The following is a 20285-nucleotide window of genomic DNA, read 5'->3' as shown; positions in this document are numbered from 1 at the left end:
GAGTTTATCCAGGATCTGCAACCCTACCTTTAAAACACAAACCCGTGTGTGTGTGTGTGTGTGTGTGTGTGTGTGTGTGTGTGTGTTGTCAGTTAACCACTGAAGAGATCTCCAGAGTTGCAAAGCCATCTAGGGGAGCATCGGGATCAAGTTAAGCCCAGCATGGAGCTCTTGGCTGGGCATCAGTATGCACCACCGCAGCCTCCCCACACTGGATTTCATCAGTCAACTGAGAGTGTATGAGAGTGTGCTGGTAGCACCTGAGGTCACAGAGCATGTGTGTGTATGTGGAATTATTTTATAAGAAAGAGGGGTGGGGGTATTTTTGTTTGCCGTCAGGTGTGATTCCCAGAGACACACGTTTCATACTGTACATAACCATGCAACAGTGATACAAGCAAGTGTGAGTATAAGACACTGTGGCACGTTCAGGAAAATAAAATTAAAATGTGGAATTAGCGAGATGCAATTATGAATGCATATTCATAATATATGTTATAAAAACACGTAGTAATATAATGTTTTGTCAAAGCATTAACATTGAAAACAAGTTGTAGCAATCAAGTCATTTAATTTGGCAGTGTAATAACAGTTCATATAAAACTGTTCATATAAAAACAACGAAATACATCTGCAGATGATAACTTGAGACAGGAAGATATTTGGTATCTATTTTTTATTTTAAAAAAAGCATAACCTTTGTTCTACCATCTGTTGTCAGAATGCCCCAGAATGGAAATGAGAAGATTTACAAATCTATGTCTGTTATTGAAGAAATTCTTTTTATTTTTGAGTGCTATCAGCTGCTGTTTCCATTGTCAAGAAATTAACTTTGCAACCCAATTTTGTTTGGAAATTTAATAAAGGGGCAAAGTAATCTGTTGACCAAAAATAAATAATTACACGGCCTCTAAATATTATCCTTAATATCCCAAATTCCATTTTAGATTCTTTCGCATAATAGCTTTTTCACCCCGGATCCCAGGCCAATTTAATTTTTTGCGAATATCTGATTGTAATTTGTATATAGTGAAATTGTTTCCCGAGTGTAATTTGTGAGGTATGAGGTTTATTAGCGAGTAAGAGTGCCACAACTCGAATTATGACCAGGAGATGACCGACGTGACAATCACTGTGCCTCAGTAGGGGGAAACAAACACGCGGACGCAGAAACACAGACGCAAATCAAAAGCAATTTCAGTATCGATGGCTCAAGTTTCCATAAAAATCAATGGCGCTTGCCTCGTGTCAGTTGGGGTCAACTCAGCAATGCAATTTCATCCTGAGGTAGAGACACTGACAGAGGTGAGAGGGAGGAAGGTGTGCACGTCTACACGTGTGTGTGTGTGTGTGTGTGTGTGCGCAGCGAAAACACACACTTGTATGATCACATGGTCACAATACACCGCTTCAATACATTCAAACGATTCCCCGATCAACTCAAAGCTGTGTTTTCACAGTCACATAGAAGTGTTTTCACCCTCTGAATCATTTCCTCAATGATTTATTGTAGGATTTTAGTGTTAAGAATTGTAAGGATATTGCACGGAGCCATCAGTGTTCTATTCATTTTCACTTGGTTCAGTAATAATTTGAGTTTACGAGTACTTTGGCAGAAGTTGTTTTAGGCCCCTAAAATTTTAATAATCTTCTCATAAATTCCTCCTTTGTGACATTGATTTGCAAAACAGAAAAGTATAACTCGTTTTTTCTCTCTATATCACAACCCATTTTCTGCTTGCATGGCATGGGGGGCAGCATATTTTGATTTTGATTCATTTGCCAAAAAAAAGAGACTAAAACACATGTGAAGACAGAAGAACAACTTCATTTGTTAATGGTTCATTGAAAAGGGTGTAGGCTGAAGGTTAAGCTAATTTACACCTAACAAATTCATAGTTTTATTAAAAAAAATATGCAACAATAAACGACAGTACTAGTATGTTAAATGATTCTTAAACAGTTTTTTGCTACTGCATGTTTTAGGCTTAGAACCGTAAAGTCAGATAATGATTCATTTTTAAATATAATATGAATGTCCCTCTTATCACCAAGGTCAAAATCATGGTTTAGTTTAAATATTGCATTGTGTGCGGCCATGTATGGCACGGTCGAGCCCCAACCTGCCCCTGAAAATAACAGCGTTGCAGTGTGAAACTTTGCACTCGAGTAGATTTGGTGTGAAGACGAGAACGTTCTCCTTTTCTTTCTCTTGACACCGCCGCTCTGGAAAAAAAAAAAATTAATATTCTCCCACAACTTGAGGAATATTGGCAAACGTTTTCCAACTGTCCCTGGACTCTGTCATTCACACACACATGATGTGCACAACTCTCACGGGCTCCAGATACACACACACACACACACACACACACACACACAATACATCACAGATGAAATACAGCTCTTCAGAGGGAGGAACACCTCCCATCTCCATTCATCCCTCTCTCTCTCTCTCTCCCTCTCACACACACACACACACACAGCCTTCACACTGGCTACGTGCTGATTGGACATGGGCAGGGGTTTGCAAACTGAACTGCTTTAGTGACTGGAAATACACTGAGAGCAAAGGAAGAGATGAGAGGAGCCCCTGCAGTGCCGAGGATTGGGTCATAGTCCTTCATATTCTAAACGATAAAAACATCAAAAAAAAAGCAAAGCGGGACACGTCGGCGAGGACACAGAGAGAGCGCAAACGTCTTCATGCACACCTAAAGAATTATCGTCATTGGCCTTGAGGCCTGCAGGGTTTGTGTCTATCTTCACAAACAGAAGCACTTGTGCGTGTGGCTGTGTTGTGTTAGTGCTGCGTTTATCAGTGTTCAGGTGTGTGTGTGTGTGTGTGTGTGTGTGTGGGGGGGGGGGGAAACAGGGGGAAGACAGAAAGAAAAGGAGCATGGACCATTGACCCCCGACTATCCCATTCCATTTAGATTGTGTTGCTATTTCCCCGACTGATCTATGCCATCTGGCTGGGGATCTAAATTTTGGCACCCCATCCATGTGGAATGCCCCAGCACACGGCTCAGCTCGCAGTGAAATGAAGGGAAAATGAAAATGAAATGAGCTGAGCTTCTCTCCTGATCCCGGTCTCAGCTCTGTCCTCTGCTCAATCTCATCACCCGCTCCCTCTCCTCCATCCCTCCCTCCCCCCCTCCCCCCCTCCCCTGCTGTATCATCATCCTCTTCCTCCATCCTCTCATCCCTCCCATTGCCCCCTCTCTTCCTCCTCCCCCCTCTCTTCCTCCTCCCCCTCTTTCCTCCCGCCACCCCTGGGTAATCAGTGTGCTCTCTCATTCCGTGGCACACGGAGACACATTGATCTGGCAGCACGCGTTCACACTCGCGGGTGCACACACACACACACACACACACACACGCACCAGGGATTGTTTCTCACACACATAAACACTAACACATACATTGATCTGGCCCGCAGGTCAAGTTCAATAGGAACAGCCAACCCCCCCCCCCCCACCCCAACCCCCTCCCTCTTCTTTCTTTTTATTTTTTTAAGACCAGCTCTGCAGTATACTGCAAACAGCTCTCACTCATTGTCTCTCTTTCACACACGCACACACACACATGCACGGACACTATCGCTCTCTATTGCTCTTAAATTCACTGAATCTGACGTGAAATAATCAAGAAATGCAGTAATACACGTTCAGCCCTAACTAGAGATAATATCTCTTCCTGTTGTCTGCATTAATACAGCACTTATGTGGTCTTGATGAGCCCATACAAGCACTTTACCCTCGCAGGTTTGCCATTCACCCATCAATCACTCGTTACCTAATTCCCCTTGAGGATTACAAAAGTATTTCTGATTCTGATTTGTACATATAGATGTGTGCGTCTATGTGCAGCAGCAGCAGCAGCAGCAGCAGCAGCAGCAGCAGCTTCTTGTATCACACATTCATAAGTGTTCACATGTTGCCACCAGGAGCAACTTTACTCAGGGACACCTCAGCCTGTAGACTAATGTAGTGGGGGATTGAACCCCCCCCCCCCCCCCCCCCACAAAGCCCATGCAGTCTCAGCAATGTGGCAAATGCTGTTTGTCTTGGGTCTGCCGGAGGAGGAGGAGGAGGTTTCGGTGCAAACAGGTTGAAAATGTTCCTGTGAGATCGAAACACGCGAAATATTATAAATCCGTGCGTCGTACAAACCAAAGACAGAGAGAAACACGCTCAGACAGACACATACATCAACGTCTCAGTACGCCAGAGCATGCTGGGATTGTTTGGGAGGGGGAATCCCACTTGACTGAAATCTCTCTTTTCCTCTCTCTCTCTCTCTCTCTCTCTCTCTGTGTGTAATGTTTTTTTTTTTGCACTCTTTTATGATTCTGGAGTAATTTATCCCTCAGAGAGAGAGAACAAGACAGACGGCTGGACATACAGAGAGGGAGAGACAGCGGGGGAGAGAGAAAGAGAGAGGGATAGAGAGAGTCCCAATTTGGCTGTAGACTTTGATTTAGCAAAGCAAATTTAATTTTGTTTGCTTTATGCAAAAGAAATAAAATAAAAAAGCGGCATTGCCCTCGACTTCTGTTGATTTCCACTGGAGGCAGAGACACCGCTAATGGGAGCTAGCGCCGCGCTCGCCACAGCCACGGGGGCTACGGCACTAACTGAATTAGCTTCATGCATATATTTAATACGGACCTGCTACACAAATTAGCCGACTGGTATGTAGCCTAGCACCTCACCGGTGAGGCTTTGAGATCCGTGGCTGCAAATTAATTGGCGACGCTGCCTCCAAGAGTAGTCCCTCTGTTTTTTTTCCTCCGCCCTGAATTATGCTCTTCAATTGCAGAAACACATTCAATATGCATGAAAGAAAGAGTGTAAAAGCAGTGTTCCTTTTTTCTTTTATGAAAGCAGCATTTGCATGTGTCATTCATATAATTAGAGAAGGGGAATATACTGTATATATATATATACATATATATGTATATGTGTGTGTGTGTAACTGTCTTAATGTATAGGCTGTATACACACAGCTGTAGAAATGTCTGCTTTTTGGCACATTATACTCCACCTATGTGGTTTTTGTATTTGAAGGTGAATGTGTTTGTTCATTACGAGGAACACAGATTCCACATACTGAGAGACACTGTAATGAACTTGTGCACATCTGTATCCCATAGTAACGACAGGAAAGACTCTCTAATGTCCCAAAAGCTGTCACCGCTAAGTGAGAACAAATTTCAAGAAGGTGAAAAAAAAAAGTCTTGATAAGAAAGACAGACTTGTGCTTGTTTGTTGGAGACATAAAACAAGTAAGAGAACAAGACAGAGATTAGTTTGATTACTACACTGAAAACAACCGCTATTGCTCCCTCGGGTCTCTGCCTCATCCATCTTGGTTCGATCCCTGGACGTTCATCTTGGCTCCGTTTCAGGACTAGATTTTTTTGAATGCCGTCATGGTTTTTGAGTCGAGCCGTGCAGCGTCTCTGCTGTGACCTTGACCTTGATGTTTGATAAAGTTAGAGAGCGAGTTTTTGATATGTAAAACGTAATTAATTCAACGCAAGGACAATTTGAACGGGCATTTAGGAAAATGTTTCCCATTTTCTCCAACTTACGTCTTCATCAGTGTCAACTCTTATTCACTCGTCAGTGTGTTTGGCAAGTGTAGAAGATACACTGACTTGTGAATTATCTGAAATGAACATCTAAAAGTATGTGGGATGTTTAAAGCAGTCATAAAAGAAAGAAATATATATGTAAATGAAATAATATTGGATGTAGTTATAGGACGATGCGTATTCTTATTTAATCTGGGTGTTTAAATATCAGTGTTTTACAAGATGTCGATTTATAAAGTAGAATATGAGCAGTAAAATAAAATAAATGCCTGCATATTCTTTGTAAAATTATTATAAGAGCAACAGGGAGTACTGTGCACATGATATGATTGTTTTCACTTTCCGCCTCGTCTCCCTAAATACCTTCATTGTCTCTTGTCTTCATTTCAGGTCGTGTCCAGAACAGGTGAATCCACCTTTTGCCCCCTGCTCTGATTCGTAATTGACCAATTTAACAACTAGTGTTTACACCACAGTGAGTCATCAGCGTGGCCAATTGATCGCTTTGCTTCTTCATTTCACCACAAGGACAACGCTGTGCACACAAACACAGGAGACTGTAGTGAGGAGGCTTGTGGAGCTGAAAGGTGAAAACAAAAATGTGTTTTTTTGACATCTAGGTAAAGACAAATGGAGAGGGTTTTGGCTGAGGCAGAGGTGTTGTAAAGAGATTAAGTGTATTAAAAAATTTATTGAAAACAACCATTTATTATTACTGTGTTATTGTTAAATATTGGTACGATATCACATCTACAATATTGCCGCTTTGAGGCTAGAACAGTACTCGGCAGCCAAAATAACCCCAGAAAAACAAGTTGACATTTTGAAGACTATGCATATTTACATTCTCACCAGGAGCCAGCTGTTTCCTCATTTCTAATCGCTGTGCTGCTACGGCGACTTAAGGTAACTGCGTATTTACTGCACAGCCACAAGAGCGCCGTTGATATTTTCCATTTAACACAACAAATGGTCATGTTTCCCAAAAATGTAAAACCTTTCACCTCAGACCTGTTCTGTGCTCAGAAACCTGTCCCCGACGATTAGAGGAAACAGATAACCATTCAAGAAAGAGACGTGAACCTCCATACTGGAGGAATTAGCTGACCAGGATATAGATGTGCAACAGTTTTTTTTTTTTTTTTTTTTTTTGTCTACCCCTCCTGCTCTTGTCTCTCCACGGCTTCACTGATCAGTATTGGTAATTGATACGCAAGACGTGAGTTTGTAAAATCAATCCAAGTGGAGAAGAAGGCGTCCGGCATTAAGGTGTGAGACAGTCAATCATGTGTGTCAGCTCTCTGTTGTTCTCTCGTCCTTCATTTGCAGACACTTTTTAATTTTATATATATGTACTGTCGCTCTATCTATCTATCTATCTATCTATCTATCTATCTATCTATCTATCTATCTTCCTACAATATCTATCCCTACTGTTTACTTCTCTCACACATCACACACTCAAACACATTTTATGAGCGCTTTACGCTCTCTGGTCATCTCCATTGATGAGTCTAAATTTACTGCCTCCTTCTCTACACTGGACACCAGAGTGTATATTCATATAGATACAGCTAAATTTCGCTGCTGGTGAAGGCCTGTGCCGCACTCATTCATATCGACTGTGTGCGCATGCAAGCCATTGTGTGTCCATATGCATGGATAGCTGCAGATTTATCTGTACTGTAGGCCATAGTGCAGACTTGTATATGGACATATGGAGATTTACACCAGTTTTAACCCCGGGGTTAGCCATCAGTATTGATTAGAACAGACTTAGACTGATTTTAATCCCTCCTCGGCCCAAGACTATCGATCAGGGCGCTGAGCTTTCAAGTGGGTTTAACGACCTACCTGCCCCTCCTCCTGTCCCTCGCTCCCCTGCCTCAGATGTGCTTTTTTTCCACTTGGTTAAAAAAAAAAAAAGGCAGGCAGCGGTTTGTTATTACACCCCAAAGCAAAAGTGACGTGAGGTGTTAAGCCGGGACCCACAAGCCCAAACACCCCTCTTCCACACTCCTTTTTCAACAGCAAACCAGGATGTGACAGCAAGCCGCCTTTAAAATATGACTGCACTCAGGCTTCTCCTATCTGGAGTTTGTGTAGGACATAATAAAGCAGGAGACAAGATGAATCTGTGCACCTCAACAGCAATGTCACAGTAAAAACACCTGGTAATGAATTATGACCACTCACCTAGAGGTAGCAGCGTCCCCTCATGTCTTTATGGGTCCTCTGAAGACAGTTATATGGGACAACATGGGAAGTCTTATAGGAGCAATGGTGCCTTGGGACTTCGGTAGAGTTGTGAATTTATAGTTCCACAGAATGGCCACCTTTCTGATTGGGCCAGCACAATAACCCTGGAAACTGAGAACCTGGCTGTTTGAGGCATTTGGAGGTATCCGAGTATGTGTTTGTGCACCCGTTTGCTTGCCAGTTCTGTGCAGAAAAAAATGAATTTGACTGCATTTCCTGGTGGAAACATTTGTCACTGCTTGTGCGAGTGCTTATGTATGTGAGGGATGGATAGTGGGCTCGCCATTTCTCCTCCATTTGTCCTCCTGGAGGCAGATGGGGGCGAAAAGGGAAATAAATTGGAGAAAGAGAATAAATCAACACTAAACTGAGCACCAGTGAGACCTCCTAACCCTGACACTGTCACACGCGCAAAATGTAAAACGTGTCCAGGGAAAACGGTATTTAAGTCCATATATCTTGAGAAACCTCAGTGCTGCACGGGTTTGGGTTTATCACTCCGTTTAAAGAAGTATTTTGTGCTTTGGTTTTTAAGTGTGATTGTATGAGATACTGCCACCAGGGTGCTGTCATTGCTGAGAACCAGCCTGAGAAACAGATGCTTGTTCACACCATAAACGCGGCTGCTAGAAGGGAAACAAAGCAACACAGGTTTGAGCTACTCAACAGAAGACTCATTTGGTCACATCTATGCCTGCTTAAGTCTAGTCTTTTGTGACTTCAGTGTTTTGTTACCACAGTGACAAAAATGAGGCAGAAGTATGTGTGTAACTGCAAGCTAAAAACATTCTGATCGAGCTCCAGACTCGGACAACTTTCAGTTTTCTGTTGATCTTTACGTCACAAACGGTGAAATAGAAGGCGAGATGGATCGCGCTGTGATTCTGTATGTTTTGCATAAATCTCATTGTGTTGTTCTTTGTTCTTTTCCGGCAACAGTACTGCAGTTTACACGGCATCTCCTTCTACTTCCGGGTCAAAGACAGGGGAGGACATTTTGGTGCAGGCACCTAACACCAAGTCTGACACACGCATGCAGAAGTAATCGGCCTATGAATCGCATTATCCAGGTATGTTAGTCCGACTAAGACTAGCTCAATATGGACTATGATGCAGAGTGAACACTTTACAAAATTCACTTCCCTGCCCTGGAAGGCAGCAAACACTGTGGGTTAAGTAGGTGGAACAATGTGAGACTTTACTTAAGGGGATAAAAAGTGTTTTTTCTTTGACATGCTGACAGTCATGTTTTCAGGGAGAGCAGGCATCCAGGTATCAGACTGTTTCTGGGAGACAGTGGCACGCTCGGTGGAGTCAGCGCTGACAGTGTGTCAATGCCTCATACAACCATGCTTCAGAAACGTAAACTGCACCTTAAAGCTCCCTAATCCATCAATCACTTACAGTGTGCAAACATCAACTATCACAAACTCCAGCAGAAATTTCGGTTCAGTTTCCAGCCTGCACACAGTATATATATATATATATATATATATATATATATATATATGTGTGTGTATTTTTTTTTTTTACTTTTCAACACAACAGTCACTTCTGTTCTACCAACTCACTTCCACTCTTCTCGTTGCCCTCACACCATCTCTGGTGCTTCAACTTCGGCTGACATTTCAACTGCTTTCATCTGCTACTCTGCAAACGACAGTTCAAGCGCTTTCATCATTCACACTTCAACGGTCGGTTCACCACTGTCTTTAAATTCCTTACCGCTCTCGGCAATTGCTCTCCAAAACATATACTTCAAACCCCTATCCGTGCTCCGGCTTCACCTTGTGCTCAGACTGCGGCGTGCGTTCAACACCTTAGATGCAAGCCATTTACATTTTGGCCCATTAGCAGTGTTTGCACCTGCGATATTCAGCACGAGCGAGTGCCTCAAAGAGATCGTTCAATATCGCACGCACATGCACAGACAAAACACACACACACAACATAACCAGAGGAAATCAATGCATCAGCATGTGGGTGCAGAAACAAACAGAATATTGTGAAACCATATCGTCAGGACATTTTGACATTGCTCTGCTCACATTGGCCTGCACCTTGTAGGCATGAGCCATTACGATATTGTTATTGATTTGTTATTGGTCAAAAGTTATGATTCATTTTCTATTGCATTTGTAGTAGTGATATAAAGTAGCAATAATTGTGCAGAAGTCACAGAATTAAACCTTTTTTCCTTACGAGTGAAATTTGAGCTGTGACCAAATTTCACAAATTCAATCCGATTTTAAACTTTTTGCTCACTTTTTGCTCAGGTGTGTTTATATAGTTTTATTTTTATTTTTTCCATCAGATTGTCTAGTTTGTGATGAACTCTATATTGCACATTCTTATAGCCTCTGTATACGTTTAAACATAGTAATGTAAATGTAATGTAAAGTGTTCTAAGGGTTGAAATAAGTTTAGTTTAAAAAAAAAAGTACTGTATCAGACTGATACTAATATTAGTAGATTCCTAAGGCTGTGATATAGGTATGGCACATAAAAACGTGGACTCAAGCATCGGCTTTAAAGTTCTTGCTACAGATGGAGCCGAGCAGTGGCGGTTTCGGGGCAGAAGGAGTGTATAGATTGGGATTATGGTGGAACACTGGGGAAAGGCTCTTCAGCGTGTTTTCTATTCAACCTAAGTCCTCTAAGACCTCCTCATCTCTTCTGAGAGCAGCAAGCTGAGATCTGATCTAATGCTGAGTGCCACATATGACTGTGAGAGAGAGAGAGAGAGAGGGAGAGAGAGGGGGAGAGAGAGAGAGAGAGAGCGAGAGAGAGCGAACACTTTGATGAGAGCCTGCTGGGGATGAGAGTGTGTATGGCTAATGAACAAGTGTGTGAGAAAGAGTGTGTCTGCTTGTGTGCTTATGTTTAGGGGTAATGAAGGAGTCCGGGGTTTATATATTTCTTTCTCTCGCTCTGCGTTCCTGTGTGTGTACACCCCACGTCCGTGCACTCTGCCCCAGCCCTAAAGGGTTGTTTGGGGTATTCGGTGCAGATTTTGGTCAGGGGGGAGGTGGGTTCTTGGGGTCTTGCATTCAGATGTAATTAGCCCAGACAATGGCCTGGTTAAAGCTGGAATCCTCTGAGCCCCCTCACTCTTTGATTGTGTGGGCCAGCTGTGGAGGAATGGCCATTATCTCCCTGTGTCCGGCAGCATAAAGAAGCCCCCCCACACACACACACACACCATCCACAATCCCTCACCCTAGTTTCCACCAGCATAGGGTTCCCACAGGGGGAGGGACATGGGCTGATCACACACTATAATAGTCTAGAGAAAGTGAAAGCGCCCAGAATTCAGTTTTGCACTCGTTCACATAAATGGCTTCAACTCACACTTGACTGACTCTTTGCTAAATGAAGCTATGTTGTTCACATGACTTGGCTAAAGTTACTCATATTGAATTCTTTTTTTGTGTTGATTTCCTGGGCTGTGTGGACACAGATGTCCTAAATCAGAGATATGAGTAGGACCTTAAAGGTCTAGTGTGTAAAATGTATGCTGAATTATTAGGCAGGCAATTATTTGGTGAAAATTATTTTATTTTATTTTTATTTTTATTTTTATTTTTATTTTTATTTTTATTTTTATTTTTATTTTTATTTTTATTTTTATTTTATTTTTATTCTATTCTCATTTCTTAACTGAGCTGTTGTGAATGTGTGTTTCCCCCCCTGGGGGAGGAATAAAGTCATTCAATCAATCAATCTTCAAATAGAATAGAATAGAAGTGTACAATCAACCTCCATGTTTTTACAATAGCTCAGAATGGACAAACTTAACTAACTTAAAACTCTTAGTTTTCAAGCTAAACGGAGGCTGTACTGGTTCCCCAACACACTCAAGGGTGAGGTGAGTGTTAATCAGTTGTAACAACTGACTTCACCAATAAATGTTGGTCATTTTACACACTGTACTCTTCATCCCTACACAACGTTCTGTTCTTCTTCATTCAAAGTGGTTTTATTCCGGTGGAAATCAGTTCTTCAGATAAGACGATATTTCTGGTTGTTTTTCTTGAAAGCGACTTGTTGTTTTTGCTCTTCTTTTTGTCGGATGGATCAGTAACTCTTGGTTGTAAAGTGATAAGAATGGCACTGTTGGGCTCTGTGGAGTTTTTTTTTTTTCTTTGTTTTGATGTTCAGGCTGAATCTCCGGTGACATTTATCAATGTCTACACTGTTACGGTGTTTTCCACACCTGCTGCTTTGATTGACTGGTGTTTCCACTGTGTTTGGTCATCACACGAATAGTTTTTATAAGCTTTTAGTTTCTGACCTTTCTGTGGGTATGTAGCATGTCTGTGTTTATAAAAGTTTCTTGCTACGTGCTATCTAGTTAATTAATTTAACAAGGGCCAGCCTTTCAAAGCACAACACAGACAGACAAACACCCATGCTGACACGTGTTCTCCTCTCCTCTTTTGGGAATGACATTCGTCTCTGGTCTTGGCTTCCTGTACGCCTCGAGACAGCCGGTCATGTACACTGTTAGATATTGGTCCAACAGCATGCTGCATGCTTACTGGCTGAACAACGCCGATGTGATTCATTCTTAAGGCAGTGAAATCTGATGTTGAATACTTTTTTGATTTTAGGTGATTCATAGGAAGTTCGATACACAAAAACACTGATGTCCGATAACCCAGAACTAGATATGAGTGAGACTGGTCATATCAGAATGCACGTGTCCTTGTGGACCTGCACTGGCCAAAGCCAAACAACACAAGAGGAGAATGTTGTCCTGTAGAGCCAAAACTCACCACCAAATGTGCTGCCATGGTTTCCATGTCTGACCCTCCCTCCCACTTCAGCACTGAGTGTCCACAAAAATAAGGCATCATCGTGTGCTTCTGTGACATTTCAGAGGACAGTCACATTCACATGGAACTCCGACACTTTGACACACTGAATCTGATTTTTAACAATGTGGCTGGTGAGAATCCATTGGCGCCCGACGATGTGTTTCCACACGTGTGTGTGTGTGCGTTTGTTTTTGTTTTGTCTGTGTGCCTTTCAATCATAAACACAGAGAGTTCTGCCTGCACACAGGGACACTTAGGTCCATTAGACTTGCGAAGAAATTGAATCTTTACAGCACTGGGGCCATATAATTACTGTTAATTTAACGCTCAGATTCTCCATCATTAACTCTCACTCTTGAATACTGAATGAGTCACAGGGAAACAGAGACAGTATGTGCGCTTAGCCTCTGCCTGTGTTGACAGCAAACCCGGCCCTTTGACTGAATTAACAGCGACCTCTTCCTCTTGTAAGAACAGGACTCGCATCGTTTATGCGTTATTAGGTCCTGTAATTGGGCAGCCAGTAGTTTGCATATTAGTCTATTAGGATAATATGTTTTGCCTCTCTCAACACACGGTTTGCCAGAGCCCCTGGCGACACATTTGGTAATTCTAAGAATTACAACCTAATCATAAGCCACTGTTCTTTCGATCTCTGTAAGTCAATGCGTGTTAGTCTATATGAATCTTCAGCTTGATAAGATTTACTGATTAACCTATATCACGGACTATGCCTTTACTGGTGGCAACATACATGTATTAGCAAAATGTTTTCATATTGGTGCGCTGCACATGTGGCACAGCCCAATGTTTGAATGTGAAACTTGTGTTTTTGTTGTCTTTTGAAGGTTTTTTTTTTTTAAAACGTCTGAATAGCTGGGTAGTTTTACAGCCAGTGTCCCACTTTGAGCCAATTGGCCTTGGGTTTCAGAGGGGGCTCAAAAGAATGAGGATTCTTTTCATTGCAGTATCATCAATCAGTTTGTTGTTGTACTGATTGGAGACATACTGTCATGCAAGATGAACACCAGATGAAAAAAAGCAACAGTAGTGCTCACACACACACATGTAAATATATATGTGAACAATTAAATGGGATTTGGCTCTGAGCAATAACAACAATGTCAAATTTCCAAAGTTATAAATACTCTTCTTTCCACCACTTCTGTATTAGTGGGAACGATATTTATAGAGTGGCGTTTGTCATGGAAAATTAATTCTTAATTCTTGGTGGGGTTTTTTTGTTGTTTTTTTTCTCTGCACCTAAAGCTAAGAATTCTTTCTGGTGAAAACGATTGAATTAAAACCGACCCTCGCGTGCCACTGGGAATGCATCCATCTCAAAGTTTACCCAACAAGCAGGTGGAAGGGGGCGCGGCGGGCGCAGAGCGGGCTGAAGCATCCATTCTTACAGCCTCCTCTCTTTGGCCCTGAGCTGCCCTCTCTGGTCGCCCCCCCATTATTTGTCCCGACGGCCGAGCGCGCGGCCCCAATGAGCCCTTTGGAACGGAACGAAAAGAAGGAGCGAACTGCAGCTGTGACGTGGGCGTTGTTGTTCCATTCACCGGGTTCGCCATGGCAACGGGGCACAGGCCCTGGAAGCACGCAGCCCCTCTCCCTATACAGCGTCCTGAGGGCAGCTGGAAGTTTCTCCTCACGATCACACTGTGTCATTTGGCACAACATTTCCATAGCACTCTGACCCACTTTAAATGCACGGAAACAAGGATTAAACCAAAGTTTAACACTTGTGAAAATGTGGACCCCGAAGGTTCTGTTCTTGGGAACATACGTGTGGTCACTACATCAATGAATGTACGAATTCTGTGCGCCATATGCAACTTTTACGCACGCTTGACGCACACAATGTGACCCACTGACCTGGATAGTGGTTCATAAAGTGTTTTCAAACATGAAGAAACTTGTTTATTTCTCATTTCAGTATTTCTGTGTTTACTCTCGGCAGCAGATTTCTCCTTGCACTTTGTACTCTAGCATGCTGCAGGACTGCTAGTATTGTTGGGCAGAGTGATTGGGGTTTCTGTACAATCTCCCGTGACCAATGAGCGGGGTGCTGTCAGGGGTAACCACATCTGTCAACCGTTCTTGGCCAATAAAGAGCGGAGCGAGGCGGACCACAGGTGCGCGCCTCTGCGTCCCCTTGGCACAGCGCCCGGGAGATGCTGGAGAGAGACGCCTTGCTGCCCCGTGGCGCAAAAGAGTTACTGTCAAAGGCAGCATCCTTTTAACTCCAGCTATCACTCTGGCTCCGATAGTTATGGCGACCGCAACGTCTAACCACTACAGCGTCCTCACCACCCCCAGCAGCGCGCCGCCGCCGCACTCCGAGTCCGGGAGCATGCAGCAGGCGGTAGCGTACAGGGACGCGCACAGCCTGCTCCAGAACGACTACAGCACGTTACCGGGAGGTGGACATCCGCTCAGCCACGCGCACCAGTGGATAACGGCGCTGTCTCACAGTGACAGCGGGGCGCCTTGGCCGTCCAGTCCCATCGGAGAACAGGACGTGAAGCCCGTACTGCACGACAGTGACCGAGAGGAGCTGCAGAACTCCAACAATCTGCAGCAACAGCAACAGCAGCAGCAGCAGCAACAGCAACAACAGCGACACCCTCACCTCGCGCACCAGCAGGCGCATCACGACGCCAGAGCATGGAGAACCAGCACCGCCACCACGCTCATCCCCGGTATGGCGACATCTGAGAGCCAGAGCCTGGTGTACTCCCAGTCCGGCTTCGGTCTGATGCCTGGGGGAGAGCAAGGGGGGATGCACCACCACCCCCTCCGGGATGAGGACCACCACAGCCACAGTCCACATCTGAGTGATCACGGCGGCGGCCCTGGGGCCCACCAGCAGTCTCTCTCGCACCATCACCAGCACGGGGGCCACCAGGACCAGTCAGACGAAGACACGCCGACCTCCGACGAGTTGGAGCAGTTTGCCAAGCAGTTTAAGCAGCGGCGCATCAAGCTGGGCTTCACCCAGGCGGACGTGGGGCTCGCTCTTGGGACGCTGTATGGGAACGTGTTTTCTCAGACCACCATTTGCAGGTTCGAGGCGCTTCAGCTGAGCTTCAAAAACATGTGTAAACTCAAGCCCTTGTTGAACAAGTGGCTGGAGGAGGCGGACTCCACATCGGGGAGCCCCACCAGCTTGGACAAAATCGCAGCACAGGGGAGAAAGAGGAAAAAGAGGACCTCCATCGAGGTGGGCGTCAAAGGGGCTCTGGAGAGCCATTTTCTCAAATGTCCAAAACCAGGAGCAGCGGAGATCAACTCCCTAGCGGACAGCCTGCAGCTGGAGAAGGAGGTGGTGAGGGTTTGGTTTTGTAACCGGCGGCAGAAGGAGAAGAGGATGACACCCGCTGGGGGACAGATGCCAGGAGGCGAGGACATGTACGGGGACACCCCTCCTCACCACGGAGGACAGACTCCTGTGCAGTGACCTCGGACACGGACCATTTAACGGAGGAATGATTCCTTCCTTATTTCTTTGATTCTCTGTGCTGGACCCGCTCGGACCTCATCCGGTTTAAATGTTGGACCCACGGACACGCAGAGTGGTGGGATATACAGTGGCACTCAAGCACTAAAAAATACGCATAGCTGTATGGAGCTGTTTCATGCCGCGGAACTGCCAAGCATATTGGGATACGGTGGAAGGTGTGTGTTTGTGTGAGTGTGTGAGTGTGCGCGCGTGTGTGTGCTAACCAAAAAAAAAAAAAAGACCACAGCGACATTGATACAATATGCCATTTCTACAGAAGGACGCCAGCGTGTGTCGTGATGTATGTGTCATTAAAGAAAGGCAGAGTGTGATGTGGACACGAGGTGTCCGCGGGGGGACAGACACGAGAACACGCTGCAGTCAGAGGGTAAATAAACGCCATCTTTCCATCATAACAAAAGCAACAGGGGTTCTGAAATGGCAGACACCTGCTGTACAATGTTAACAATGAAAAGCCAATATACCAGCCCATTATTAGCAGTATTATTATTGTTATTATTATTATCATTATTAGTATTATAATTATAATACTTATTAAAACGATGTTTTGACTGTAATGTCAAACACTTCCATATTAATTATAAATATTTATCTTGCTTTAATATGGCAAAGTATACAGTTCTCACATCCCAAAAATAATAATAATAATATTAATAATGATATTTTATAATACTACTCACTATTTATGTTCACCTTTAATGCTTTTCTTTCTGTGCAGACATCAAGGGCGCCTGTACAGATGTTTATACTGAATTATTATATTGTTATTATTATTATTATTATTATTATTATTATTGTTATTATTATTATTATAATTATTATTTCTCTAGTTTTTTTTCTCCAAAAATGCTGTGACGATAAAGACCGAGACTGTCCGGCTGGAACACTCAAAGCAATCCAGCCCATTTTGCCTTCCTTTCCTAAGAAGAAAAAAAACAAAACACACACATAAAAACAAACAAAAATGCATAAATAAATAAAAATAAAAAAATAAGTAAAAAAAAAATATTTCAAAAGGGAACATGGGGGGAAACTAAATGTATCCCTGGTACCAGCTCTGGCCGCAGTGGCTACTATACTGTATGACTCATTCATTCACAATGAAGACAATTTGTGGGATGTATCTCCATTCGTTTTTGTATGGCTTTGTTTGTTTGTTTGTTTGTTTGTTCCGTTTCCTCTGTCAGTCTGTGCCAAAGCACAAACACAAACACGTGTTCTTGTGCCACTTTAATCCTGTGAATTAATAATAAACCTGATCTGGTTTGGGGAGGATGAACAAGGGGAAGGGGGGGGGAATAAATCCACCAAGTATTTGGGGATTGATTCTCCCAAAATTGAAAGGAAATATTTCCAGAAACTCAAATCCAACTGAAGGCTGTAAGATGGCTGAGGAGAAAATGTAGCATTTCAGCAAAAAAAAACAGAATCTGAATTTTTGCACCATTTCTCCAAAACCTTCTGTATGTATAGGCCCAGTGTTACAGTGACTCTATAACCAAATAATGCACTCAATTTGTATGAATTTCCCATTGCCAATTAATTAACATTATGTACATTTTTGGGTTACAGTTTTACGCATTTAAATATCACATTATAATGAATGTTTCATTTAAATGAACCAGTTTAATCCTTCAGCTGAATTTGAGTTTCTGAGGTGGATGAAAAAAAATAAATGAAACATAAATAATCAACAAAACCAAAAGGAAATAGCATTGACCTGAAATCTGTGATCAATCCAAACGGAGGAGAGGGAAAAAGAAATCAACGATTGCACAATTTCTACATGCTTTTTGTCATTAAATCGTAATTGTTTTCTACAACACTGCAGTCTATGCACGTTTATTATTGAGCTGGGGGGGGGGGGAGGGGGGGGGGGAGAAAAAAAAAGGACGCATCTCTGGCAACAAGCTGTTTTTTATTCCCCCGTGCGAGGCCTTGCATTGTAATTAGGGGGTTTTGTCAATCTGTCTCGGTGGCTTGAAAGTGTTTATTAGCGCTGATGTGCTCTGATATTGTTGTGTGACGAGATAATCCACGAGGCCGCTCACACACTCACACTCAGTCAGTGAGTTCTACACCTGCAAATACAGGGTATTTATTCATATTTTCATAACAATCGACAATCAGATCATATTGAGACAACTTCTGTTAGTAAACACACAATACAGGTGGAGACACATGTACTCATTACACTCCAGAATCAGACCTTTATTTTACATGTGCTACATTCATTATAAAAGTACAATTTCATACATTTATGACTGCATACAGACACATAACAAACACGTAAAATTGGGTCAGAATTAAAATATTCACCAGTGAATTATGATTTTTTTTTTTGTATGTTTTTGTTTTACACATGAAGCTGAAGTTTACTTGTTTTTTGAGGAGTTTTGTTGCAGAGGGATTTACTGTCTGATTTCACCTGTTCATATTGAAGGTTTCTCTTCTTTTTTTTGGTTCATCCCCTCATGTTTAATTTTTTCCCTATTACATTATGAGCTGATCAATAGTGAAAAAGTAGGAGCCAACAGCGTGCTCGTGCCACCTAGTGGTGAGTTTCTGAGTTGAATTCAGGGTAAAGAGTCAATGATCAGAGACAGGGAACCAGACCAGGTCTATAGAATGTGGACAGTATGATAAAACCTTCTATATTATAGTATATCCAGAGTTTATTCAACCAAGTCAGAGTTTCATTTAAACATTTTAAAACATACACAATGGTATTTGGAGTTCCAGTGTTTTCTTTAAATCAAAACATAAAATTGTACATGAGTTTTCCTGAACGATTTATTGATATGATAATTTGATTAGATAGATAGATAGATAGACAGACAGATAGATAGATAGATACTCTGTTTATAGACTACTTTATCCCATATTTACAGTATTTTATACAATGTTCTTAATGTTCTCAGTACAACACAGCCACTTCCATCACCTTCCTGGATTAAACTTCTGTTCTTCATCCTTATATTTATTTAAAATTTGATTTAGAGTAGCCACTACTGTAAAAAAAAATAACCCTTCAGTTAGTAAGACCAGAATCAACGAAGGGTCAACTCTTTACATTTTTCATTTGTTTTCAGTCAGTGTGTGTAACAAAACCTGGGATCTGGTGATGACGGGATTCAGGTTCTTTCATTTCATATTGGCTCTCAGCTTTTATGTTGAAATATGAGGCTGTGTGTGTGTGTGGTTTTAAGACTGAAAGACAGTGATTTGACAAAGAAAAAACACAGAGAGAGACTGTGTGTGTGTGTGTGTGTGTGTGTGTGAGAGAGAGTGAGAGAGCGAGAGGTGCCAGCTCTCTGGTGGACCCTATTACCTTGGATTCTGTCCTATCAGCAGGCAACCATCTGCCCTCCTCCTGGCCCTCACACTCCTACAGGCATCCTCTGCATTATTCATATTTTTACACACACACAAACACACACTGTAGCTCGTGCACCATCTCATTCATTCACCACCATCACCACCAGAGAGATATGCTTTATTCTCCAATGTCACTGTTAGTTCTGCATTTTCTTTTCTCCTCTGTCTTCTGTAGACGTGAATCTCCCAGGGATTCTTCACAATGGCGTCAGAAACACAAGCCGGGCAAAGTCATCAAATATCAGTCATCTCTCCGTGATGTGTTGTCTGTCTCCTTCCCCTTTTCCCTCACCCAGACCCTCGCTCCGTCTCTACACTGATGCTCCCACGACTTGCCTTTTTCTCTTCCTCTCCCTCTGCCCTCCTTCTTCTTCTCTGTTTCTCCAAAGCTCCAGCACAGGCACAAAGAAAAGGGCAGAGAGCTAATCCTCCAGCATTGTTGGGTGGGCTTAGTATTGTCATATTGTAGCAAGCACAGAGGGATAGGGATTATGAGACAGATACATGCCAGAGAATACCCACCTCTAAGTGTTGATACAGAGCAGTTTCTGCTGTAAGACTTATCTTTTTTATCCCATGGATGTGCACACACAGACTCCAGGTGTTGGAGCATCTGCCCCCTTTTGCCCTCTGATAAGGTAAGGGCCGTGTTTTGAAAGACATTTTTATACATTTCAAAATGTAGCCCATAGCACCA

The 20285-nt window shown here is 42.9% G+C and overlaps 1 protein-coding gene across 1 annotated transcript; it reads left to right on the top strand.

Moving 5' to 3' along the window:
• Window positions 1–14614: 14614 nt before the first annotated feature.
• Window positions 14615–18035, top strand: pou3f2a (POU class 3 homeobox 2a). The gene has a single exon (XM_058613475.1). The coding sequence runs from the start codon at window positions 14744–14746 to the stop codon at window positions 16145–16147; it is 1404 nt and encodes a 467-aa protein (XP_058469458.1). The 5' UTR covers window positions 14615–14743; the 3' UTR covers window positions 16148–18035.
• Window positions 18036–20285: the final 2250 nt, after the last annotated feature.

Source organism: Solea solea, chromosome 17, assembly GCF_958295425.1.
Source record: "Solea solea chromosome 17, fSolSol10.1, whole genome shotgun sequence".
NCBI classification, from domain to species: domain Eukaryota; kingdom Metazoa; phylum Chordata; class Actinopteri; order Pleuronectiformes; family Soleidae; genus Solea; species Solea solea.
The sequence above is the reverse complement of the archived record's forward strand: the minus strand, read 5'-3'. Positions and strand labels throughout refer to the sequence as shown.